Source organism: Oryza brachyantha, chromosome 3, assembly GCF_000231095.2.
Source record: "Oryza brachyantha chromosome 3, ObraRS2, whole genome shotgun sequence".
NCBI lineage: Eukaryota > Viridiplantae > Streptophyta > Magnoliopsida > Poales > Poaceae > Oryza > Oryza brachyantha.
The window spans coordinates 19,102,253-19,130,187 of record NC_023165.2 but is presented as its reverse complement, the minus strand read 5'-3'; the positions used below and the strand labels follow the sequence as shown (position 1 = coordinate 19,130,187).

Genomic DNA, 27,935 nt, shown 5'->3' with positions numbered 1-27,935 from the left:
TGAATACTGTTCAGTTTGTCACCACTCACCAGTAACAAGTCATCTTCTCAACATGGACACCAGGTATGAAATTGAGCAAATGTTAAGCATGATCCACATGTAACCATTACCTAGTGGTTAGGGATAATACTATTTTGATATACATAATGGCGTTTGGCTTAATTTCATGTCAATGTCAGTTTGAGGGCAAATCTTGTTTCACTAGTCTGACACTCGACTCACCAGACTATCAGAGGGTGATATGCTAGCCAATGAAATTGAATTCTAGCACAATATTGCTTTGCTGATGCAAGCAATGACAAACCGGTCAGGGATTTCTTCAGCACATGAAACATGCCAAACCCAGCCAGAGGCCATCAAGTCCAAGACTAGGGACCGCTAGTCTGATAGAGCACAAATTTCAGGGTAAAGAGTAAACTTCTTGTCGTATGACAACAAGATCTCAAGAATATACCAAATCCAAACCCCTTCGCATAGCTAAATGATGATCATCGTTCTCAATTCCTTTCGCAATATTTTTACCTTTAGGACAAGCTGATTGGTTCATGACACTTACCAGTAATGTAAATTAGGGGGCTTGCATGAAAAGCAAACAAATAGAGGGACAGAATCCTTTGGAAGAACTAAAGTTCCAACGCGAAAACTATGTAAAAACTACAATATCAGCTGGTTTTTACAAATCTAGAGTTTAGTTGCATTATTCCATAAAATGTAAATGGTTTCCAATGAAAAGTGTAGTTGTGTGTAACTGCTTAGAAGTGTATCCATTAATATACTTTTGCCCTACAAGAATAGTTTGGTGAAAATTATTCTTTTATAGTTTATAGTAATTCATAGTAGATCAGGTGACTAGTTTACATTCGCTTATTGACTCATAAAAAACAAAATAAACATGGCAGACGGCTAACTTACATTTGCTTGGCCAAATGGCTTTCAACAGATCAGGTTTCAAGTTTCAAATTCATTCTACTGCCAGGTTCACAAGCAATGCATGTATCATGTACCCTCTATTTAATATTGTAAGACTTTTTAGACTTGTCTAGATTTATCCATTGATTCATGTATATAGTCTGTATATGTGGCTAGATTCATTGGTATATACATAAATTTATACAAGACAAGAAAGTTTTATATTATGAAATAGAGGGGTATATACATAAATTTATACAAGACAAGAAAGTTTTATATTATGAAATAGAGGGAGTACTTAGTTTGTTGATTGCAGAATGCATAATGAATTTTAGCTTCCAGAAAATTTGCTCTGTTCGCACTTCTGCAGTGGCATGATTTCCCCATATTCAGTCACGATGATATCTAGAAATAAGTATATCCTTCTTACCTTATTGAAAGATCTAGAGCAACCATCTAACCCCAAGTACATGTGAAGCTCCACTGTTAAGAGACATTTCTTTTTTTTTCTGAAAAAGGAAATAAACTGCTTAGCTGCACTCTAAAAAATATTGTTGAGCACTAGATATGCACACTCACCTTTATTGCATGTGGCACCAGCACACCACTGCTAGATGAATTGACAACTAAATCTCTTGAAAATTGATTACTTAATTATACCAATTCGTAATCTGGACATCTGGTAGAATAGTAGAGTTGCAGTGAAATAAGTAATTAGCAATGATCTGTTCTGGGAAAATTTCTGGCACCAATCATGCACATTTACGACAAAATCATAATACAAAATTTGACAATACAAATGTGTTAGTTTATCTTGAGGCTATTAACCTGTGTTCAAAAACCTAGAGCCTGCAGGTTAAAACTAGTTCTAAATACCAACTCCAGTTAAGAGTAGAGGTTCCCATAACTAATGCTTAAAGGAAAATCCAGGTATTTTTTCCCTATCAATATTAACAGGCCTCTGAATTTGCTTGCCTCTGGATTTGCATTGTTCACTCCACATATAAAAGCTCACTCTGTGATGAATCTTCTGATTGTATGGAATCAGGAATTGTACGGTATTCCTTCTCTGTGACAAATCTCACTCCATACTGCTCGCTAGCTGGGTCTGCTTGTTCTCTGGGAAGGAAACCTCGTTCACGTGCAAGCAGCCACTGGTCAATGACACCACAAGTAATAGCATGCTTAATTGCATCATGCAAGTAAACCTTGTCAGTGACCAGGTGAGGGTTAATTGTGAGCATCTTCATGAGAGCTGAAGAAAGTAGGAACACAGTGATATGTCATCAGAACCAGTTCAACATGCACAAACAAAATGTCTCTTAATAAAACATTTGAACTAGATGAAGTGTGAAGAAAATATTATCATGCATGTGATGCCATAAGCTATAAAAGACTGACACCATAATTTCAAAAACAAGAAAGGAGAAAAATCTGGAGATGGTGTTTGAAAGAATTTGTATGTTCCTGCTTTGTGAAAGTGGGGGAATAAGCATATAATGTTGCATTTGCTATCTTTCAGTTTCATTATAGTAAATGGAATGCCCTGCAGAACTAAATAGGAAAAAAAAAAACATCAGATACAGTACCTGCAACAATGGCGTCACCTGATTGTGACATGTCACTGGTAAAAGGAGTAATAGGTGCATCTTCTGTGCCACGAACCCAGCCATTGTGCTCTTTTGTGTAATAATGTATCTTAGAGGTGCCATTTGTCACAAAAAGGACCTGGAGATTTTCATGCCACAATTTCATAACAACTTCTGGGCTATAGTGTGTAAATTTGGATTTATCATTATCTTTTGTATCAAACTTTTCAGATGGTTTAATGCCACACAAGAACTCGAGTTCCTGCTTAGTGATTTCAATAATATCAGCAGCTTCCCATGCTTCCTTGACAAGTGACTTGGTTTCCTTACTAGACGACCATAATGGCAATGGAAGATTAAGATCAAAGAAAGTTACACCACCAAATTTCTTGGAAACCTCAATTGCTTTCAACAGTGATGATTGCGTAGTGGGCTCAAGCAAAGCTGAAGAATTATAGTAAAACATCTTAGCCTGCATTAACAAGTAAAAGCGAATCATTATTTATTTTAAGATAAATCAAATCAGTGGACATCATTTTTCATGGGCAGTAATAATTTCAGGGTACAGATTGCACATAGAGACCTAGGGGTGATAGACAAACGGCATATTTACAAACTAAAATAATTAATGAATAAAACTTTTATATACATGTTCTTAACGATCTAAAAGCCAAGGCTAAAAAATAAACTACGATAAAAAGACCCCAAAATCAACTCCAAATTTAAGGTTAAAAATTTAATTTTGGCTTATAAGCACAAACAAAAGCGAAAAGATGAGGCTGCTAATATTTGAACCAGTTGTTCAATGTTCATATTATTTTGAGCCAAAAAATTCAGAACTCTGCATTAGAAAAGATAATGTCCAACATATTTGTGTACAAAGCAGCTTGTAGTGTCTAATTGCTAAAAGGTTTTTACATAATTTTGATTTTAGTTAAGTTCATTGTAGTAAAGGTTTATGTCTTCTAACTCAAACTAAGCGCAGGCTGCTTAGTGCTACAGTAACATGCATGCAGACATATAGAAAAAGCACAGTTGTCAGCAAAAATTGTTGTATTTGGTTCTTTCTGAACCTATCAAGGCGCGATCACTAAAAACAAGTAGGCCTTCAATTTGGTTATAATACTTAGTAGGAGTATCATTTTGACCCATTCATGATCAACTCATAGATTGCATATTTTGAGTCCAAAGCCATGTCATTTAATTGTTAGCTGTCAGTACATTATCTAACAGTATAGCTCTAGTTGTTATTTACGTCTTCATAAATAGACTAACTACAATGTAGCAAACAATAACATATATCTGAAAGTAAATGTCCTATAGGCAGCAATTGATAAATGCATTACACATAAACAAGATTCCATAAATTTCATGTGAAAGTAACTTGTTCACTTTAGCACAGATTTGGTATCTTCTAGGCATCTAGCTACCAGATGAAGATCTCTTCCTATGATGATCAAGAAAATGGAATCTTCTTATTGTCTAAGTTATATAATTATTCAACAAATTTACTTGTACACAGTAAGAGTTTCATGCATAATCAGGTTATTTATAACTAAAAAAAGTGTGACATGAAAATATTTTAAGCTGGGTAGTACTCTTTCACTCACAAATCCTCTCTGAGAAAAAAAAATGTGGCACAACATAATTACAGGTCAGTTTAGTAAAATAGCTTTACTACGTGAAGAACTATAGAATTTGTTGTTGCCACGATCTGCATGACAAGAGAAACTTTTCTCGAGAAAAATTAATAAAATAAGTATGTGCCCAGTTGCTATTAAATTGTATAACAAATAGTATTTTTACAGGAAATATAACAAATAGTATTGTACAGAACCTTGTATAGGTAAGCCATTTTAGAAAGCACAACGGATAAGGTGTAATCGAAAATTGTGTGTGATGTATTCATATTTACCTCTTTTAGAACAGTTGGATTGATATCAGATTGGACAAATGAATCCTCCGCACAAGGTTTAGCACAGCTCATTTTCAAGCTACCTCTGCCTGTGACCTTCATCAGGGACATGGCTGTCAATGCTGAAGGGTCCATTTTAACTGACCGAGTTTGAACTCCATTGATGTTCAAGTGATATAATATACTTTGGCCATACTCATCATCGCCTAGTTTCCCCATGAATTCAACCCGGCCACCAGTAGCTGCTAAAGCAAGAGCAACATTGGATGATGATCCTCCTGGCGCCCTTACAAACTCATCTGGAGACCAAAACATGTCTTTCATTCCCTCATGAATTTCATGATTAATCAGCCTATTAGCAGGTCTCCCAGAAGGAATAAATGAGTATTTAGCAGGCCCAAAGCAACACACAAGAGGCACTAATCTGTCAATCTCATCAGTATCTTCTACTAGCAATGATGCTATTTTACTTTCTAGATCATTTGCTGAAATTTGCTGTTGACTGTCATTGGAGAGCACTAGAACTTCACTCTGATCTTCTCCTTCATTATCACTCAATTCCTCTACAGTCTTAACTTTTCTTCTGCCCCTCTTCTTTGACTCTTTTGCCTTGTCCTTCTCGTCTGATGAGCTTGCATTAGTTGCAGCTGCGACATAGGAGAGAATTCATGACTTGCTAAGCATTTACAATGTTGTACTAAGATACTGAAAGAAGTACTCTACTAAAAACAGCAATGTGTACCTTTCTTGCGGCCTCTCCTTTTCATTTTCTTAGACCCTTCAGGAGATTCACCTTCAGCGTCCACTTGACCTTCTTGTGTTTCTCCTTCTGATGCTTCTGTGGTGGTTTTCCTTCTTCCACGTTTTGGAGCTCTTTTCTTGGTCGTGGATGTGTCGTCGTCACTCTCTTCGTTACTGGAACCTTCTGCAACATCTTGAGAACTCTTTTTTGCCATGGAACTCAGATTTCGGTTGAGCGACCTCATTTTAGTTTTAGGCTTAGCCATAATATTTCCCAAGATGCTTGGCTTGTAATGTAATTGACTCCTGCACATTACGCATTGGAAGCAAGCCACTTATAACTGTTGACATTTAAAGAATAAGTAGTAATCTCTAAAAAAATAAATATTGGTGACTTAACATAAAAACTGATGTTATCACACAATCGGTATGAAGCTACTACCGCACAGGGAATATTCAGATAAGGCTAGCTACACTGAGTAAGATATACTAATACTATATTTCATTCAACACACATCGCAATTTGATCGGTTGTTCATTTCGTAAGATCAAATAGCTGCTCTCTAAAATTCTAACATGAACAAAACATAAACCAAAAACCCAATCAAAAAATTTGGAGGTAAATCAAGATATGCATCAATGTAAAAGAAATGCTATCGAATCGATGCACGGTGAGCAAAGGAAAGATTCCACAGGAGAGCCACGGTCTCCCATTCTCCATGCGCCCCTCATCCCCTTCCCTAAGCTCACCATTCATGTCAGCTCAACAGGAGGGAATCTGCATTACACCCAAAACACACACGCACACAATGAAGCATCTCGCTTCCTCCCTCCAAGCATCACTCAGATGGTGGCAAACAGCGCCAAAAAGAAAAAAAAAATGAATCAAACAAAACACGAGGCTTCACAATGAAGTGAATTCAGCCTCAGTGCCAAGTCCCAGCGATCTACACCACTACCGAGTAGAGAAAGTGAGAGAGAAAGACATGCGTATATATGTACCTGATGGTCGAGCAGCGAGTGCAAGGCAGGGAGCAAGGGAAGCGAGGAGGGAGAAGGAGAGAAGCCATCAGGGGGGGTACATCAATGGAGGGAGCCTACAAGATGACGAGAAATCCCCTTGACAAGAGGAGGAAGAAGAGCAAAACCCCAGAAGCTAAAATTACGTAAATGCCCTTCCATCCATCCGAGGATAAGGGGCATAACCGTAATAACAGGGAACCCCCGAAGACGCAACTCCGGAAATACGCTTCTTCCATGGGATTACGGACGGAGATAAGAGGGGGAAAAGAAAGGAAAGCAAAGAACTCCGCCGCCGTTTCACCGCCGCTCGCCGCCGGCGGTGGGCCTCCTCTCCGGTTCGCGAGCTGTTGGGATCGATTGTTCTTCTCTTCGACCGCCGCCATGGCGCCGCTGCTCGGGGAGGTTGCTGTTGGTATAAATGTTTGATCGTGGTTTATCAATCTAGCGTCCCTTGTTTGGTTTGTGGTGAGATTGTGTTTAGACATGCGTGCTCCGGTAGATCTGTTGGTAGGTCACGATGGATTGTTTATTTCGTTCATCCATTTTCTCCTTTTCAATTGCTCGTCGAGAATTGGGTAGTTTCCACACATTGTCTGCCTGTTCAGGTAACCATCATGGGGGGTTTGTTCTTTCTTGGTGGGTTGGGAATGGAATAACCCGCCGATTTCGTGTTGCATTGCCTGCTTTTTTTTTTCACTTCTATTTGTGTTACCCATATTTATCTCTTCTGCATGCCACATTTTAGTTTCTAAGCACTGTTGCTTGAGATACTTATGCTTATTACTCCGTCTGAAGAATTTTCTTGTACCTATACAAGTACTTAGATTGGCCCTGAAAGAAGCTGTTTCTTGCTTCTGACTAACTTTGAGCTGTCATGTGATCTTTTTCATTTTGAAGGTTGGGTTGTACACTTGGACTTGCAGGTCATGCAGAGCTATTCACACGACATTTATTTATTTTTTCTGTTCTGGAGAAAACCATAAGGACATTCCAACTTTTTAGCTAACCATGTAATGCATTACTATGTTACTATTATATACTAAGCCCCATGTTATGAATGAAAGAGTTTAACTGATAATTCCTGCTGCCAAATCCTGCTTGAAAGGATTGATCATTTAAAAATGTTCTGCATTACTGCAGCAGCGTCCACTCATGTTTCTCGCATATTGGCAATCCTATGCGGCTATGCCCATGGCAACCTGTTGTGTCAGAAAGGTGCACAAACAAATTTCTCAAGGTACTGTTTATTTTCGGGATAATCATCCAAGACAAGATCCCAAGAGCAAGCAATTGTCTTAGCTTTAGGGAGCAATATGGGTCGCAGAATCAGTAACTTTATACACCCCTACAGCTCATGAAAGATTCATGCATTATCATTACACCACATGCCTGCTGTTATAAAAACCGCACCTGCATGTGTCATTGATCAACTTCTGTTTCAAAACTCCATTGTTAAGAGGGACAATAAAGCTTGGACCACATGAATTACTCACGAAGCTGCTAAGATATGGGCTACATTGAGCAAAGCTTGAGACAGCAAAGAAATTAAGGACTTGGGCCATACTGATGGAACAAGATATGGCTTAGTCTAGACTAATTAATCTGGATATTATTTTTCTGTGGTTATCAACTCATAAAAAATGGTGAAAGAATAGTTCGATTAGTGCTCACCATACATCTATGTATGGTAAGCACTGGACAAACTCTGAAGCTTTGACAATACTGCATACTAATTTACTGTTTGTTATGGCTCCATTGATGGGTATCTAGGTTTGTCTACTGAAATTGATAGTCTCATCAAACTCCTGAAGATTTTTAGGCAAGAGCCCTATATTGGCAAACAGACGTGCAACATAATTGGAGTGCACAGTGCTGGTACTGCAAATATATGTGACATGTTTCTGAAATACGGAAAAACTTAAAAACTTTTTAAGGCATTTTGCATATTTTATCAAATCCAGAATTTAATTCAAATATGTTCAAGTGTAGGAGCCCATTGTCCTGCAGAGACTGAATAACAATAAGATGATTTTGACCCATTCTCCCTAGATGGGATTTCCCCTGCCATTTCAATTGACATTTTGCTAAATTGAATTCAATGATGTTTCTTCCTGCTCAACACATTCAACATCAAAATTAAATATGTGCTTGTATTTCTTTTAGTTGTTTTACATAATCGTTGTTATACTCTCTTCCGCTTCCGTTTGTTATATTTTTTCTCTTTCTTGAATCATTTTCTTTTTTGGGTGTACTTCTGCCCTTACATCTCAACATTTACCCGAAAATAGGAATCCCTCTTTCATGCTTGGATGAGAACTATTCCATATGAACTCTGTAGTCTTTTACTTCTTACCGTGTGTATGCCTTACTGGCTTACTCCTTGCACAATGTCAGCCCAGTGATTCTCAAATCCAAATAGTCTGGGGAATGTGCAATGCATCTGTAAACTCTTGTACTTGTTTCATCACATGGGATGCCATCATGGCAGTGTGTACATCTCCTGAGAACTGAGATAGTCATATAGGAGAGAGTGAGAAAGAGGCTTGTACTTGGCATTGCTTTCTTCTGTTCAACCATGTACCAGTTCTTGAGTTCAGTGGCACGCTTGTTCATGCAACGTGTGTCTGTCTCTGCCTGTAGCTACTTCTGGTCATAGATGTTGCGTTGCACAGATGTGTACTGCCAGAAACTCTATTCTGTCAGTAGACTACAGATTGGAGTTTGCACGTCAGTTCAATAAGAGCGTATCTGTGTATGCAAGATGCATGTGGCTTTGTTGCTGCATGTGCGTCAATCTGTGCATACATGACTGTTCTAATCAGTATTTTTGTCTCTTTAGTTGTTTTCTTGTCATTTGAAAGCATCTAATCCAAGGCATTGGCTATTTCCAGTTCGTTGATTTTGCAGCTGAGTTCTATTTTAGTTGGAGTTACACCTGTTAGTTTCAGAACCCTGCATTGATTCTGACACTGCACTTCAGGTGGAATAGTACCTTTTAGGCCAGAGGTATTTGATCACTTGCCACTCTTACATTTCACAATTAACCTTTGTGGCAATGGGATATATGGGCTTATACCCCATGTGTCACATGACACATAGGATGACTAATTGTTAAACGAGTTACTGTAGAAGTGATAAATAATTAAATGCCCCATTAGGCCATGTTTGGGGAACTTCCATTCTCTCCCAGAAGCTCCGGCTATCCTAAATTTTCAGGGTTATCTTTTGGGTTTTTAAAAGAAAAGGTCAAATGGCATATTGCAAACATAAAATAATTTAAGAATAAAATTTTTATATGCATGTTCATAGTGATCTAAAAATCAAAACTTGAAAATAAACTACAATAAAAAATCTCAAAATCAATTTCATATTTAAGGTTAGGAATTTAAATTTTGGCCTATAACCATGAGCAAGAGTTAAAAGATGGGAAGCTAGATTCTCATCGAGGTTCTAAAGAGCTTTAGTATGTACATATAGAATTGAAAAGAATCTCCAGGCACCCAGGTTCTAAAAGAGTTGTAGTAAGTATAGAATTGAGAATGAACTGTAGTTTGTAGCTATAGAATTGAAAAGAATCTACAGTTATCCCATACACTAAGTATGGGATAACTAAATTGCCCTTTCGTATAATCTTTGGTATGATGAATTTTAATTTACTCTAATTTTTAAATAGTTTCATCTCCTATGAATAGCAGCAGCAGTGCCACTCCTGGATATCACTGTTTACAACTCCTGTACTACCGAAGTGGCAATTAATATTGCCTTTGAGTATATTGATGTGAGGAAAGTGCTTTTCCCGACATCAATATACTGTCCAACCAATTGAAGCATTCCCTGTTCATTAACATGAGGTCATTGTATCTTTCCGGGAAAACCAAACAACCACAGTTCCCTAGCTTTAACATGTTCATTGAGGTAGACCTTTACTGTCCTTCCCTTAGTATTTGCTCCTTTACGTACTTAATATTTCTCAGTTTGTTGGCAGTTAAAAATGAAATGAGAGGAGAAATTTAAAGTCTTGAATCCTGTTTCTGAGAGAAATCTTTTATCTCGTCAAATTCTTCACCCATGTGTTATGTTCTTATGGACAGCTGGTGTCTGTAACTCTGTATCAAGTCCAGAAGCATAGAAGCCAAATGACACTTCTGTTTTAGTTAAACAATTGATCAACCAAAAGAATACATGAGCATCTTAAGGCAATCTACATTAGTTTCCTACTGGACCTATAATGCCTATATTATCTCTATAATAATATTCCTATTTTCATGGACATATGTTACAAGAGCCAAACGGCTGTTCTAATCCTGTCATCAGGGCAGCAGCATCAGAATTGCACTCTTATTTTCTATCTGACTATGAATTCCTATCTAAACTCCGCAAAATGTTCCAGGATCAGTAATCTTCCACTCGGATATGTAGCCCGTTGGGAGCTTCCACTCGGGGGAACTTCAGTATTGTGTTGGTACCTTCTTCCTGCCATCTGCAAAGAGAAAGATCAACACCGTGTCTTCTTTGTCAGTAAAAAGAGCCAGATATGCTCTGAGCAATGGAGGATTTTTTTTTTCAACAAGACGAACAAACCTGTATTGAGTCACAAAATAGTGAAGAAAAGTTGCAATTTCCACTGTGCCGACTTCCTTCCCCGGGCACATCCGACTACCTCCTCCGAAAAGCATGAAGTGTGGATGTGATTCCATGTTCTTCTCCTGCTTTCAGTAAGTACCAAATGGTTAGAATTCGATCAAATAGATTATTGGTGTACTACTTGAATGCTCTTTTACTTACCAGCCACCTCCATGGATTGAATGTCATTGGATCAGGGTACAGGAAAGGATCATAATTTATCTCCCTCGTGTAAACATATATTCTCCAACCTTTCGGGATAACATAGCCTGGAAGAAATACAAAGCATTGGATTAGGACTGTCCAAAGATTTATTTATCAAAAAGAAGCTAACTGCTGCAGCATATATCGTGCATGTCTCACCATTCATTTCAACATCTTGGGTAGTTTTCCTCAGAAGCCCATTCACAACTGTAGCTAATCTTAATGTCTCAAAGATAACCTGCACAGCAGAAATTCCCCATGAATTCACCATGATCATACTACATTTTTACTGTGGTTGCTTTCTGACTTCATTATCATCAAACTTACAGCTCGAGTGAAGGTCATGGACTTGAAATCATTCCAGTCGATGGCATCCTCAGGCGCTTTCCCTTTCCTGATATCAAAATGCTCTTTCTGCAGAAGTGAACAGATCATCAGTAAACGAGGTGTGGATCGATTTTCATTATGGGATTCAACTGGGTTTTCGGTGTATATATACCCTGAGTTGCTCAAGAGCTTTGGGATGGTCCGACAGGTACTTGACCGCCATCATCGAAGTCGTTGACATGGTTTCATACCCAGAGTATATGAGGGTGATGATCAAGTCAATGATCTGTTCATCACTAAGCTTTTCCCTGGTGCCCTCGACGCCGGTCAAGAGAGCATCCAGCATGTCGTCATGGACCTGACCGGAGGATCGCCGTTCGGCGATCATCTGCTCCAGCATGGCCACAAACTTCTTCCTTGCCTGAAAAAGGGAGCGCTTTGTTAGAACAGTTGCTTCAGGTAGTAGTATGAGTTTAACTGAATACAATCACATATCGGTACAAATCTGCACTCAGATCATCAGCTACCTTGAACCCTTGGTAGTAGTTGGTTCCTGGAAGGTTGATGGGCAGGGAGATGGTGCCAAGTACAAGGGTGTACAGCTCTGCCTTGAGTGCGTCAGAAAGTGGGCCAGCAGAGACACCAGCAATCTGCCTGAGTGCAGATAGCAAGGCCATCTGAAAGTGAAACCACAAGAGCTTAAACAAACACTCTACCATGAGCTGCCATGCAAGTATATGAAATTCAGCACCACAGCCACTCCCCAACCAAAAGCAAACCATGTACTCATGCAGTACCACTGCTGCCACTACAAAAACAACTTCTCTTTAGACATGTGATGGCCATCATTATGGATATATAGATTTCATTCACTTTGGAATAACAATGTACTATAAGAGAGAATGAGAGATGGCCTGTCTACTTTGTATCCTTTTTTCCCTGGCTGAGGAAAGAGCTCATCATGGAACAATCTCTTCTGTTATCCAGCAGTACAAGTTCTAGAAAGCTACTAGAGATTCCCCTTTTTGTTGGTCCAGAGAGGAAAGGGGGATCTTCCTCCCAACCTCCCTTCTCCTTCCTTTCCTCATTTCCCCCCATTTCCCTTACCAGCTGCTTGCAAGAGGCACCATCATTCTGTCTGCTGCCATTGGAGCATCAACAGCAGCAGTGGAGAGTGGTAAAATGGTAAAAGGAAAAGAAATTTACTGTGTGGTGTGCTAGTGGTGCCACCCATTCTTTGTTGCCAACTAGCAGCAGCATCAGCAGCAGTGCTAAGCTAATGTCAACACTTGAGATTTTCTTTAATGCAGAGTAGTAGAGTACGGTAAAAGAGACCAAGATTTTCAACAGTGGGTCCCACATGAATTACCGTCCCCGATTAATTATACCCATTACTGGTAATGACCAGAAATATCAAAAAAATGGAGGAAAAAAAACTGTAATAATAATAATAGTATATCCATGCATGCAGGAGAGCAGAGCAGGTACCTCCTTGGTCTTGGCCTGGATGTCGACGACGCCGGCGGACCAGCCGGCGAGGTGGGAGCGCATGAAGGCGTCGATCTTGGGGAGGAGGGAGGAGCGGATCATGGCGGGGCGGACGAGGGAGAGCATGGCGCCGCGCATGGCGCGGTGGAGCGGGCCCTGCACGGCGGCGATGTTGTTCCGGCCGAGGATGTCGAGCATCGACTGCGGGTAGCCCGGGACGAAGCCGCGGCCTTCGCTGGCCAGCGCCCGACGGTTCAGCTCCGGCTCCATGCACACCACCGTCGGGCACCCCAGGATGTGCGTCCTGAACAAGCTCCCGTACCTGCACCAAATCCGACCACCTCGATTACTCACTTGACTTGTTGCTACTACTAGCATCACTAATCACTCATTAGTACTCACTTTCCTTGCTGCTACTAGCATCACTAAAAAAAAAAAAGAAGCATAAGTGGATGAAGGAATGAATGATTGATGGATGCATGCTGCTGCTAGTACAGATTCTGTAACAACAGCAGCAGCAGCATCAATAATAACAAATGTTTGTGGTGCGGATGTTTTTAATTGATCATTGAGGAGGAAAGCTTGGGAGGGGCAGAGTGGGGATGGATGTTATTAAAAAATCTCTCCTTTTTCTTCTGAGGTGAAAAAAAATTAGATCTTTTGTGTGTGTGCTATGAGGGGGAAGGGGAGGGGAGCACTTTTTGGTGGACTGGAGGAGAGGTAGGATCTCCCAGCTGGAACAGTGATGAGTGTGAGCTTTTGGGGGACACAGCTCCGAGGTCCCTCCCTCCCCCCTCCTCCTCCAGATCACCCTCTTCTCTCTTCTTCATCATCATCACCACCATCAAAGCAACAGCAGCAGCTTCTTCTTCCTCTTCTTCCTCTGTCTCTCCCCCATGGCATGGCCAAGCTTCTACCTGTCCTATCTATATAGCTCTTGCAGAACAGAGCACCAGAGGGATGTGTGCATACGCATGGTCATGGAGATTGCAGGAATGCGTGTCAGGTGGTGTTCACACAGACACACACGGACGGATACCTGAGCCTCCTGGCCTTCATGAAGCTGGGGCCCTGCTTGAGGAACTCTGTGGTCTCGCCGAAGAGTGGCCACCCCATTGTGCCCGGCGGCAGGCCGCGCCTCCGACTGTACCGCACCTCGTTCCACCGCAGCAGCAGGCTGCTCGCCACCACCACCACCGCCGCCGCCACCGCCAGCCCAATCGCCACCGCCGCCGCCACCATCTTGTTGTCTTGGCTACACCTGCGTTTATCTTCCGTTCTTCCTCCGGCCTGTGGGGTGACAGGCAGCGAGTGATCGCTCGCTCTTTCTCTCCTCGTCCTCCTCTGCTGCTCCCTGCTCTGCTTCCGGGAGGAGGAGGAGGACGCAGCAGTGTGGTGGTTGGTTGATGAAGCTAGCGCGCCTTGCTTGCTTGTACTGGAAGAGGAGGAGCTCCTCCCTCCGCCTTTATATAGGCGAGCGCGAGCCAGCCAGCCACCATCCCCCACCCCCAACACAAGAATTATTGCCTGCCTTTGCCTTCTCTTTCTTTTCCCTCTCCGCTCTGATGCTCTGCTTGTAACAACAAATTTACTGCTCCCTACCTCTGGAAAGTACTACGATATTATGATATGATATTATGATATGATACGAAACAGAGATAATACGTTATATTTATCGTTCGTTTTTATTTCAAATATTTACACGAATATATATAACTTATAATTGAAATATATTAGTAATAAATGTAATCATAACTAAGTAAATAATATGTATTAAACATATGAGTTATAATTAAATATATTTAGTAAGAATTATAATTATAATATAATAAATGATAATCATAGATGCTTTTTAAATAAAACAAATAGCTAATATGCGTTTAAAAAATCAAAAATGTTATCAATTAAATTACGGATACGGAGGAGTACTAGTGTGATGTATTCCATCCTGTCTAGAGTAGGATATACCACTGTACTGCTATATAAATAAAAGTAGTTTAAAATATCAGCATTTCAGATTAAGGAGAAAAGGTTGGATGCATCTCAATAAATATAAGGGTTAATTAGATCATGTCACTATAAAGTTACCAGTTTTAAAATATGTCATTATAATTCGACTAATTGTAAAGATGTCACTGTAATTTTTGAACCATTTCAGATATGCTATTTTTGGACCAAAATGCCCTTGCACACGCGAAGGGCGTAGTAAATAGCAAATGGACAATATGGTCTAAGTTTTTTTAAAAAATACACCGAAAGGGTATGGAGTGGCATATTTCTAGTACTTCTGAAATTATGATGGCATCTTTATAATTAGTCGAATTGTAATGGTATATTTCAATACTAGCAAATTTATAATAGCATGGATCTAATTAACCCTAATTATAAAGTGAACAAAAGTAGGGGCGGTGTGGTAAGATGGAAAATTTTGAATAGAAATGTCTAGTCTCTCGGTCTTATAAAGTAGTTCTACTAAGTACAAATAAGAACTTTTAGGGTTGAACGCTGTAAAGAAAAGTTAGCAATTAAATGGAAAATATCAATCATGAATGAGATTAGAAGAGAAAGCACGTGATAAATTTTAGTGATAGAAACTTATGGTTGGTTGAAAAAAGTAGTAAGTATAAAAATATTATATTTTGGAGTGAATATTCTTTTGGAAGGATATAGCAGTTTTGGATATATAAAAAATTACTTCTCCTAAAAATTTATTTATACCATTCTTTAAATATTTTTTCCATATATATTATATTTTAAAGCATTTGCAACATTTATCTAACCATTCTTACATATATTTTATTAATATTGATGCCAATCTCATCCCTAAGTCCTAACTTCCCACGGTGAAGTTAAAACATGGATAAAAAGTAAAAAAAAATACCACATATTAATATGACTGTATTATTAATGGGTGGATAATTAAGTATATTAAGGCAATAATTTTTTTTTTGATTTGTCTATACATATAAGTAGTGTCGATGTAGGTTGGTCTATTTTGGGATAAATTTTAAATTTATGCTACTAACTCTGTCCTAAAATTTTATCTTCACTCATCTTACATATACCAATATAAAAGCAAAATGTCTAAATATCCTCGCTCTATCAGATTCTAATGTAATCGCTTTATGTATCAAAAAAGTTATTTTAGGATAAATAAGAGGGCATAAAGATAAAGTTGGAAGGGAAATACTCCCTCCGGATTCATTTCAAATTCTACTTTATCGTGCATTTTTTCAAATCTCAATGCGTTTGACATCTGCCTTACCAAACTCCAATACAATAATTACTTTAAAATAAAGTCTTTTGGGGGAAAACAAGAGGAGCAATGGTCATCCTCAGGATTTTTCACAGTGCATTCTTAAATAGTGTCATGTCACCAAAACATATATTTGAGTACACGAATGAAATAAGTTCTCTAAAAAAATCGCTTTATGGTTTAATAGTTTATATACCATGTAGAAGTGATTAAATATTTAGAGATAAAACAAATGAATAGATGTTTCAGTTCATTTTTATAATCTAGGCCAAAACCTAGCTCTCATGACTCGTCTTTAATTCATAACACTTGCATTGGGAACGGTACGAGGATGACCTTTGGTATAGAGTTACTCTCTCTGTCCTAAAATAATTTTATTTTTCATACTCCTCATAAATAACAATAAAAACCAAAAACAGACTAAAATATACTCTATTTATTATATCACAGTGCAGTTATGATTTACTTTATCCACTTCCAATCTATGTATTTACATTTAAAAGAAACTTATTTTGGATCATGGATGATATAGAAAGATAAGATTGTTTTTTCGTTTAGTAATACTTAGTACTCTCCGTCCCAAAATAAGTTATTTTATTTTTTAATATGATATTTAACTATTTATCTTATTTAATTTTTTATTATTAATATTTATATAGTTATTATATGGTAAAAATAAATAGCATTTTAAGCATAACTAATTTTTTTAATTTTTTTATAAAATTTTAAATGAAACGAATGGTTAAACCTGTACACACAAAAATAATAAAGTTTGTAAGAGGCAATAGTATTTATTTCCTTTGTTGTGACGAAGGGGTCCACATTCAAGGCGAGGAGGCCTTGAATGTGTGGGCGTGTGCGGAGACATTGGTGAGATGCCTTGGCAGCGCCTCCGAGGAAAATTAGAAAGTAGTATAGCCAACTATTAGCACCAATTAATAAAAACTGAAACGGGGTCGCTAGCCATAGACGGTGACAGAGACAGGCAGAAGGCCAGTCAGCAAGTTTAGTAGTATAGCCAACTATTAGCACCAATTTATCTATAGTTAATTTAATAGTTAATTTATATAATATTTATCTACAAAACCTTAATACGTGGTCTCACGTATCATACACATACTGTATCTTGGAGCCCATGTTATATTTGGCTATAAATTAGTAGTTTACTACTCTTCTCTCTTTATCTCTTTAAAATATGTTTATAGTCGCTTAGGCCAGTCTCAATGCATAACTAGGTAACCGAGCCATATGAGTTTCATGGGAATGAAACTGCTCTCTCATCTAATGAAACTTTCTCATTTAATAACCTTAGCAAGTCAGCAACTTTAGTGATATGGCACCCTATTTAATGTGCATAACACTCATATGAAATATGTACTGATACTGACCTTATAGACTACTATTGTACTTGCAATGCATGTTTCATGGAAGTGTTATGCATATTAAATTGGGTGTCATATCAGCAAAGTTATTGACTCGACATGGTCATTAAACGAGTGAGTTTCATAAGATGAGAGAGGAGTTTTATCTCTCATAAACTCATCCGGCTCGGTTATCTAGTTTATAGTTTTGGTAAGAGCAAATATAATAGTAGGCTGTAGCCGGCTAAATCCTGACATGGATGAGAGAGTGGAGGATAGAGAGGAGAAGCGAACCATAAGCTTATAGCCAGCTCAGGCACAAGAATCAAAAAACTCTGTGAGAGAGACAAATGGATCATATATTAATGATGAAGAACTTAACTATTATATGGGTGGGTTAAGAGAAGACTACAGTAATCCTTATAATCAACTTGCTAGCTATATTATTAGCCTTGCTCTAACTATACTATAAAGGGGCAATTGTATAAGTGACCCTCTTTTAGAATCTAATTATAGATTTAGCCATGTTTTTTTCACTTTGCAGATTTAGCCCCGGTTTTTAAAATTGAAGCTTCCGTTTGGCCCTACTGTTAATTTACCGTGAGTGGTGTAAATAAAAAAAGAAAAAACACGTGAAATGACAACAATACCCCTGTCTACTCTCCAACCCTATCTCTAATTTCCCTCCTGGCTAGAGCGAAGGGGAATGCAAGCAGGCAGCGGCGACGGCCAGGCGTGTGGGGCCGCAAGCAGGCAGCGGCGGCGGGGCGGCAACGCGCCCGGCGGCCAGGCAGCAGCGCCCGCGGCGGGGCAGCAAGGGCGCGCGGCGGCAGCGCGTGCGGCAGCAAGCAGGCAGCGGCGGCGGCGGCGGCGGCGGGGCAGCAAGGGCGCGCAGTGGCAGCGCACGGGGCAGCAAGCAGCGACGCCCAAAATTCTTGTATATTTGTTTCATTTGTTTGCAATTTCAAAATTTTTAGGCAATATGCTATCAAAATTTGGTAAAAAAATCAGACAAAACTATGTCAATTTTGTTTAGCACAGTTTTTCTAAAATTTGTTCAAATTTTAATCGAATATATTTTAAATCTTTGTCAAATTTATCAAACTTCAGTCAAATATCAATTAAAATCGACTCAAATTTGTTAAATACAAGTTAAATGTTACAAATATTTCTTAAAGTACACACATGTAAAAATATGACCAAATATATAAATAATACCAATAAAACAGGATTAAATGTGTAAGGGTAAAGATATTCACTTTTTCCTGACTTAACATCGTTAACCTAACTCAGTAGAGTAGGGTCAACCTGAAACTTTAATCTTAAAACCAAGGCAAAATCTACAAAGTACAAAAATATAATTAAATCTGTAATTAAACTCTAAAATAAAACTAATTATATAATTGTCCCTGCTATAAACTATATAAAACTATGCATCGACACCGAAGGAGTACCACTCGTCCTCACACGCTTACGTACGGAGTAGGCAGCACCGAGGGGCAGGGCCTAGTAGTAGTAGTACTACTATACTGGGCGCGGCGCGGCGCGGCGCATGCTTGGCCTCGGAAGCCGCGCCCCGCGAGCTGCGACTGCGACTGCGTGCGTGGCCGGTCAAAAGGAATAATAACGCCGAGGGGAGATGCCATACCACGCCACGCACCACCACCAGCACCGGTCCGTGCGTGCGTGCGCGCGTCGCCTTCCTCCGCTGCTGCTGCTGCTGCTGCATGGGCATGTGTGCCGCCCTGCGCCGCGCGCACGCTCGCTTGGACGGCCTGCTTCAAACGTGTCTATCCACACATGGGGAGGCGCAGCAGCCGAGGGCCCCTTGGTATTATATGAATTTTAAAAGAAAATTAGAGGTATTGTGTTCTGAGAAGGCACTTACTCGTGGTTACCCGTAAGAGTATTCCAATAAATAGAATGATGTTCGTAGTATTTAATAAGTTGTCATCTAGGATAAAAGATGATATAGTAAGTAAATAAATAAGCAAAGTGAATGAAACCCTGTCTTACATGAGACATGGTTTCTACACCATCTCTAAGATACCATGTGAGATAAGTATCATTAAATTAAAGTATCAAATAGTAGTGTTTGTATTGGAAGAGTAGTCTTTAGTACTAGTTTATTGATGATGGGGAGTTTATGTATGGGTTAGGAATGCCCTAAATAGGATCTTGACTAATGCTTCTGTTACCTGCTCACGGGCATACTGGCCTAATAACATGCTCCCCGTCTCAAAATAAATCAATTTTTCACTTTTTACCTTTAATTTTTGACTCTTCGTCTTATTTGATTTTTATGCGATTGATATTTTTGTTTTTATTAGATGATAAATCATAAATAGTATTTTACGTGTGACTAATTTTTTCTAATTTCCTGAAATTTTTTAAATAAGACGGATGGTCAAACGTTGGACACGGAAACCGGAGAATTCGTTTTTTTGGGACAGAGGGAATACTCCCTCTATATTTAAATTATACTAACCAACATCATATACAAAAATAGGAGGGAGTACTACCTTCGGCACAAATTAAATTTATTTTTCAGTTTTTAGATACAATGTTTTGACTCTTTGTTTAATTTTTAAAATAATTTGATTAATAATTTTATGGTTACTAAATGGTAAATGGTAAAGTATGAATAGTACTTTATACTATGTGACTAATTTTTTAAATTTTTATATAAATTTTTCAAATAAGTCGAATGGTAAAACTTTTGGTCATAGAAATCGAAAAATAAAATTATTACGAGACGAATGTAGCAATAGATGTACGTAACAGCGACCATTACTGTAAAAAAAAATAGCAACTGTTCTATCCCTGGTTGATTGATTGTAGCGGTAAACATCTTAAAGTAATTTAAACATTATCAAATTCGTCATCTATATAATAATTATAATAATAATAATTTAATTTTTGTCCCCACCCGGTACGCTCTGCTGAATTTTCATCTGTGTCGCACTGTGCTGGGCAGAGCTGTACTGCTGCTCCGCCTGCGCACGCACGGCACTTCGGACTTGGGAGGAGGAGTGGTAGGAAGGAGCAAATCATGGACGCTCGCTGGGCGATGGCCATGCACTGCACTGCCCCCTCCATGCGTGCAGACTTGCACGTGCGCCTCTGCAAATTGAGGGCTTCCAGCGTAGTACAGTACTGCTGCACTGCACACAATAATGCATTCTTCGTTCACGTACGCTTTATAAAAAAAAATATGCATAAAGGATTGTTAATGGCAAATACAAAACTACAAATACTTTAAAAAGCATCGTATTATCAAAGTTTATATCGGTGCTATAGAAATAAGAGGTTCACGTACCAGTAGTTTGCAGCGACTTAGGACCTAGGCTCGTCCACGAGGGGTCGAATCGCCCTAACCATTTTCTAGAGGAGACTTGTCTCTTCAATACCTGAGTGTGCCCCCATCGATGGTTAGGGCTCAAGCCCGGCTCTAGCCATGGACGTGAAAGTGATAGTCCAGAGCCCACGTCAAATAAGGACCCACTGTCCCGTTATGTTTGACCGTATTTGTATCAGTATTGTATTTGGCTTTTGCGAACGCGAATACATCCCTTTGGCTTCGCCCTACTGCCCCATGTCGTTGCTTGCCACCAATGCTAGTTACACTCCCCACTCGTCCGCCTCGTGACACTAGCATCGCGTAGTCTCCAATAGTTCTAGTACTAGTTCATTGTCGCCTGTCGGCAAGTCCTCCTGAACTATGCCTATGACCCTATCTCCCTAACTCTCTACTTGCCAGATGACCTGGACCGCCTGCGACCTGAGACCCTGAGTGCCTGTGACAGCCGGTCAACTGGACGACTATACCCTAGTACATATTGATTTTTTTCTTGGCCACAAGAATTGGTTGTTGCCTATTGAATCCTTTTAACCACTACCGTCACTGTAGCATCAGCAGAAAGAAGTTTTTCAAAATTAAAATTACCGAAGAACTATTTGAGGTTAACTATGTCACGGGAAAGGTTGAATGGTTTGTCTATATGCAACATCGAGAAAAATATCTTGGACAACATTGATTTCCAAAATATTATTGATGAATGCACTTCAATAAATGCTCATACAAGTTAATTTTAGAAAAAGACAATGGTATTTCTCATCAATAATTTAAGGTATTCTTACTATTTTAATACTTTAATTTCATGGTTCTATACTATATTAGTAATGTTTATTTGTAGGTTGTATTGTATGGCTTATATAGTATATATTATAAGTAAAAAATCACCTTAAGGGCCTATAGTGCTGAGTTCTCTTAGGGGCCTCAAAACATAGAGTCGACCATGTTCGGGCTGCTCTAACCTCCTCTCTAGAAGAGCAAGTCGGCATTAAGGTAGCTTGACACCCGACGTCCGCCAACACAGCACAGCCCTGAGCCCCAGTATTGGAGCAAACATAGAGGGCCTTGCAAGACCATTGACGTACCTCGCCTACCATGTTTAATGTTGTGTATGCATTGTGTCAGACATGTGTGGTGTCTAACACTATCTACCCCTACGCAACAACATTAATAGCGAAGGGTGGATCCCAGAAGTGTAAACCAAGAGGGGCCCATGTCCTATTCTATCAATCCCGCTAATATCATCACCTCCACTTATGTTGGATGGCAAACGAAGACATGCCTCATAGGCCAACAACAAACTTTCGGCGCTGCCAATCACGTCGCTCTTTTCCGAAGGATTCGAGACATATTTATTAGTCTTTTATAGTCATACTCTCTCTGTGGCACTGTTGTATCCCCTCGAGACTATTAACGAAGGACTATACCAACGAAGGGGGAGGAGACTAGATTGGACTAAACTCAACCGGACTTAGTGCAATCCAACCCTTAGCTATTTTACTCCACTAAAACCATAAGAACACAACAAGAGCGAGGTATTACGCCTCCGTCGTGGCCTGAACCTATAAAATTTCCTTGCTCGTGGGATATATTTCACACATTGTTCTTCTCCTACAGCATACTACAAGATTTGCAGTTGGGGGCTTCCCCCACACCACCTAGGCCAAAGACAAAAAAAAGAGAGTCCATCTGCCTCTCGCTAAAGGAGCTCACCGTCCGACGTAGTCCTACCATTATTAAATTATTTATGCTCAAAAATAGAAAAGTGAAAAGGAAAAATTACCATCGCATTCTTGGGAGACTGCGAACATGTGCTCGTATTGTACAATTTAATACTCCGTCTATCCCAAATTGATCATCATGTAAGATCAGGTACAAAGACTAAGAATCTATTTAATCAGCATTGAAAAAAATAGACTCACAAATCTCAAGGTCCATGTATACATGCAAAACCGAAATTTGCAAATCACATCCAAGCCAATTGGATGGATGCTCGTAAGCACTTAATGTGTGTTTAAACAGAAGGGTTGTTCGTATTCCAACTAATGTATAATAGACTCTTCCATTATACGATGATCAATCTGGAATTTCTCTTTTTATCTTATATAATGATCAATTTGGGATAGAGTGAGTATATCTATTGGATTTTGTAAAGTGTTTGGTTGACTAGTACTCTCCGCTTTCCCTAAAAAGATTTTTAGCTTTAGGTAGTCAAAAGATTTGCTAAGTGAGCTGTATGTTTCTACCCAGATTTATCCTCGAATTTTGCACGTGCTTCCTAAACTAATAAACAGTGCATAACAATAATCTGTTTTTCCCTTGGCTAAGCGGTTCTTCATCTTGTTCTTGTTCTTTCCTCGAATAATTGATGCATACTGCGTTTGTAGACGTCGGCATACCAAATTTGCACAAAGATTGACAAAGGCAAATCTAGCAACAAGTACAAATCAAGCCGCTTGGTCGAAAAAAACAGAGAGAAAGGCTTGTGTTCTGAGCACTAATAGTTAATTTGCGTACTCCACCATTGGCAGTGGCACATCACAAAATTTATTATTGGAAGAGATCGATCACATTTGGTAGCTCCTGGCTTTTCCTTTTTTTTTTCTCAACGAAAGCTGTTCTTGTGTGTACCTTGATCTTGAACGGATCGATTTGTTCCTGAGTGGGTCGTTCCAATCAATCATGAGGGATGTAAAATAAACAAACATGGGAAAAAAAAAGAAAAAAGAAAGAGGAATTGCATGAATGCATGGCGTGTCGATGACCGGCGCCATGTGCGCGATACATGGTAGTGTCTAGCTACTGATTGATCATGCACAGTGCTCAATGAGATTTTATAGCTGGATGGGTTGATTTATCAATGGAGTAAATTAATTAACCTATGCATATGCCTACATGGTGGTGCCATTGGTTATTGCTTTGTCCATTTAATTTATTATATGTAATGCACAGGGCATTCTTAAGGATGTAAAAATTTTATCTGTAGGGCTGTATTATTATTGAAAATGTACCACATGCATTCTTTAAAGATTTGGAAATTATATTAATCTATGATGTTCTGAGAGCAAACAAAACTATGCCAAATCAAACAGCACACTACTAGAAAAAAATTGAGTGGATGAGGTAAATTTTATGAGAGGATAAAGAAGTAAACAAAACATGGAAAGAGAAGGTTTGAATTGCCATTGAGGTGGCACATGGGGTGGTTCCCATTGGAGGACCAGCGTGGGGCGTGCTTGCATCTGCACATACAGGTGTGTACATCATCCAGGGGTGTTCATCTGTGGTTGAACAAACCGGAAAATGATCGAAACTTGATCGTCTTTAGCCGTTGCTGAGAAATGTTACTGATTGGGCATATTTTATACCACAACCACAAAATGAATACATTTTGTTTTTTACACGGTTCTAAATAGATCATCAGTAGAGAATTACGAAGTTCTCTCTCAAGGTTGGATGCAGTGTCTAGGTTTATGCCAACGAAACTACTATTAAAAATTACGTACAAAGTATTAGTTAAAGTTTATTGTCGATCAATATAAGCTCCTTTGTGGACTGTTGTTAACGTTACTCTTTTTTTTTTTAAATCTGCCATTAGAAGACCGTGGATGAACAACCCTAAACCATGCCACTCCAGCAACAATGCGTGATCGCAAGATCGAGAGTGGAGTGGGGCTATCTTCTCAAGAGTTTAGAATCGTACCTCCAAGCAAGTTGATGGGTTCTGCAATTAGAGATGGCCCTGCAACCCCCTCACATGCAAATATGTACGTAGCTGCAGGGTTAGTTGGATCTGTGATTTAACTAACGAAAAGTACTATGCACTATGCCGGCACTTGATTAGGTTAAGATGAGATGTTTTCATTGGATGGATTGGGCGATGAGAGATGTTATCTGTGCAGAGAAAGAAGGGTGAGCAAGTATAATTGCACGTTGTAAGCCAGATAAATACTAAGGTAAAGGAGACATGAGAGGAGGAGAGAATAAGCGGATTGTAAGCTTATATCCGGTTCGGGCATAAGAACTAAAAAACTCTGTAAGAGATAAATGAGTCATATATTAATGATAAAAAGATACTACTATAATATAAAAAAAAGTTTTATAACCGATTTGCTGATTATATTATTAGCCTTGCTCTGATGAGGTGCATGTGAGCGTGGGTGGCAGGACATAAATAAAAACCTGGCCCTACGCTGCTGATTTTCACTGGATCCTCTCTCCTCTGCTGACCACTCGTGCGCCCTCCTCTGCCTGCACTTTTTTTTTACTCCTCTGCATCTTCCCTGATTCTCTCTCTCTCTCTCTCTCTCTCTAATTATTGAGCAGCTGGGGATCGATCCCAATCCGATGTTTCATACTGGAGTAGCCCAATCGTAATGATCTGCAAAAAAGTAAATCTTGATGCCTTGCGATTGGTCGACAGATTCCTTCCCAACCTTATTCATGACACCGTTCCTATCCGATCCTCTGTTTTTCACCTCCCTACTCTCGAATTATATTATATTGTGGAATAATCTGGATCACTGGATGCAGATGGATGGGCCGAGGAACAGAAACACAGGACATGTAAACACTTGTGGATGATGATTAGCTTTTTTAAGCGAAAAAGGAAAAAAAAACATATTTCTAAATAAAAAATAATTTGTGAATAAAAACTTCATGTACGTATTACTATCGATCTAAAACATAAGGTTGAAAATAAACTTCAGTAAAAAAACCCAAGATCAACTGTAAATTTATGATTTTTTTAAGTTACCTTCGATGCCATGAGCTGTTCGTTACATTAGATTCAACGGATATGATTTTCTTATACTACGCTGGTAGGATGTGTAGTACATATTTTATAGGAGTATAATTAGAACTAAAATATATAACATTACAATAAATTTGTGTATAATATATTATATTAAAATAGATGAATTGGTAAATATATCTTACCGAAGTTTCAAATAGAATATTTAATATACCTATAAAAATATATCGTTTGATTTAAATTTTACTACACTATTATGAACGTTAGTAAAAGGTACCGTAACAATGCCCTAAATTTAAATTTTGGTTTATAAACATAAATATAAGGGAAACGATAAGGGTGCGGGTTTAGAAAAAAATATGGTACAAAATGATAGTCGGAACGATGGCAAAAATCAAATAATATTTTTATGTCAATAATATATAAACTTCGGTGCTTATTTAAAATGACTCGATTGAATGAATGACTTTTCGTAATACTTGCAAAATGAAAGAGCTAAATTTAAAGAAAACGAATCGGTTATCCTCTCCCGCCCACCATCCCTAGAGCCTCGGCCACATCGTAACGGAATCCAACAGCGATGGTGATGGTGTTTTTTTCGCTATCCCCTGATCGGTGTGACGATGGCGGCACGCACACGTACCCTATCCTCCCTGCCCTGGCACTTGCCCATCCTCCTCAACGCTACCAAAAATATATATATCAGGATTATGACTACTGAGCACATACTTAAATTTGTTGAAAAGGCTTATTTGGATGTGATCAGGTATTGCTCAGTCTAGATAAGCATCAGATATGCCATGCAATTCATAAGCTCTACTCTAAATATTGAGTGCAAAGAGTTGTCACAGTATGAGATAATTAATCACCTTTATAAATCCTCGAAGCCCATGTCCCCTCGAGGCAAACCCTACCCACACCTGCCGGTGCGCTAGCCCATGCAATCATGCATTGCATACAGCTCCGGCTCCCGTAGTTTCGCACATACAGTTAACCTTTAAATTATAAACTTATTTTTAAACTTGATTTTATGCTTGTTTTCATCACGGTTTATTTTATAGCTTTTGCTTTTAAATTGCTGTTATATAAATTTTACTCGTAAATTTTTTTTTATACAAACATGTTTTCGTTTTTTTTAGAAACAATGGGAGCATTGGAGTTCCACAGACTGGAATTGTTTCTGTCTCTACGTATTCCCCTTTTCTCCATCCCGTCCAACCATGACTCTAGCCTAAATCCTAATTAGTTGGGGCCATCGTCGCTGCTGCCGGAGTTTGTCGAGGTTACCGAAGATGAAGGAGAAGCACACCCAATCACAAATTACAACAGAAATCAAACTATATAAAAATTGTAGGATAAGCCTCTAATTTTCATGGGGAAGTAGTTAGCAAATGCGTTAGACCCTGTTTGGTTCCTTTAGTCCATACTTTAGTCTATGTTGTTTGGTTCAAGGGACTAAACGGTGACTAATGAGCAGTTAAAGCAGACCCGCCATTGCCGGACGAGTCCTGCGAATAGCCGAATAAATCCAGCATGTCGTCCTCTCTTCCAGCCATGGCGACGCCAGCGGCTTCTTGCGGCGGTCGAGGCGGCGATTGGAGGCGGGGTAGCGGCCGGAGACAGTGTGGAGGCAGCCGGCCGCGTGGAGGCGCCGGCGGCTTCTTGCGGCAGTTGGGGCGGCATTGAAGGCGAGGTGGTGGCTGGAGACAGTGTGGAGACAGTCGACCGCGTGGAGGCACCGCCGACTTCTTGATGCGGTCGGGGCAACGGATGGAGGCGGGGTGGCGGGCAGAGACGGTGTGGAAGCGTCGGTGGTCGAGGCAGCGCGGTCAGCTAGTGGCGGCGGTGGTCGTCAGCGACCGATCAACCTTGGGCGGCGGCGATGTGCGACGGCGGCCGGAAGCATGGCTCGTGGCGGCGGCGGCAGTGCCTTGCGTCGGCCCGACGGACGGAGGGGGGTGGCGGCTAGGCGGGTGGATGGAGCTGGCGGCGGTGGATGGGGTGCTCGGCTAGGCTACATAGGCGGATGCGAATGAGGCGGATGGTCTGTTCGTCTGGTGGTCCCCACGGTGCCTATTAGTTCCTTTAGTCATAAATAAGCATCTCAATTAGGAACTTATTTTAGCACTTCAAATAGAGACTTTTTAATCCCTCGTATTTAGGATTTTAGAGACTAATAGGGACTAATAAGTAGAAACTAAACATAAACCAAACATTGTCTTAAAATAAAATGAAAGAGGCGTGCATGGAAAAATCACCACAAACCGAAGCATTTGCTCGCTTTGCTTCCATAGATATCTAGGAGAGCCAGATGAGAAAACAATTTCTTTTGCAGAGAAAAACCTCTATAGATTTTATTTCCGGTACTGTGTGCAAGAGATTGATAGATTC

General features: G+C 39.5%; 2 protein-coding genes and 1 long non-coding RNA gene across 6 annotated transcripts; 1 reads left to right on the top strand and 2 right to left on the bottom strand.

Annotated features, from left to right (window-relative positions):
- Nucleotides 1–1,616: 1,616 nt before the first annotated feature.
- LOC102700038 (fructokinase-like 2, chloroplastic) lies at nt 1,617–6,238 on the bottom strand. Its single transcript, XM_006650220.3, has 5 exons — nt 6,157–6,238; nt 5,156–5,460; nt 4,414–5,060; nt 2,499–2,970; nt 1,617–2,164 (listed from the first exon to the last, which is right to left on the bottom strand). Exons 1-5 carry the CDS (start codon nt 6,222–6,224, stop codon nt 1,902–1,904), a joined length of 1,755 nt encoding a protein of 584 aa, XP_006650283.1. The 5' UTR covers nt 6,225–6,238; the 3' UTR covers nt 1,617–1,901.
- Nucleotides 6,239–6,408: 170 nt separating this feature from the next.
- Nucleotides 6,409–13,382, top strand: LOC107303931. 4 transcript variants are annotated; one of them, XR_005811313.1, is made up of 6 exons: nt 6,409–6,589; nt 7,075–9,183; nt 10,568–10,892; nt 11,334–11,450; nt 11,540–12,728; nt 12,803–13,382. It is a non-coding gene; the product is annotated as an uncharacterized LOC107303931 (long non-coding RNA). The 4 variants fall into 4 exon arrangements; XR_001549906.2 differs by lacking the exon at nt 6,409–6,589 and adding an exon at nt 9,873–10,092 and having other exon boundaries at nt 6,600–9,183; XR_005811314.1 differs by lacking the exon at nt 6,409–6,589 and having other exon boundaries at nt 6,600–9,183; nt 11,425–11,450.
- LOC102700319 (cytochrome P450 85A1) lies at nt 10,234–14,236 on the bottom strand. The gene is made up of 9 exons (XM_006650221.2): nt 13,859–14,236; nt 12,820–13,141; nt 11,859–12,008; nt 11,504–11,752; nt 11,332–11,418; nt 11,164–11,242; nt 10,963–11,069; nt 10,759–10,883; nt 10,234–10,657 (listed from the first exon to the last, which is right to left on the bottom strand). The coding sequence occupies exons 1-9, from the start codon at nt 14,059–14,061 to the stop codon at nt 10,570–10,572; spliced, it is 1,410 nt and encodes a 469-aa protein (XP_006650284.1). The 5' UTR covers nt 14,062–14,236; the 3' UTR covers nt 10,234–10,569.
- Nucleotides 14,237–27,935: the final 13,699 nt, after the last annotated feature.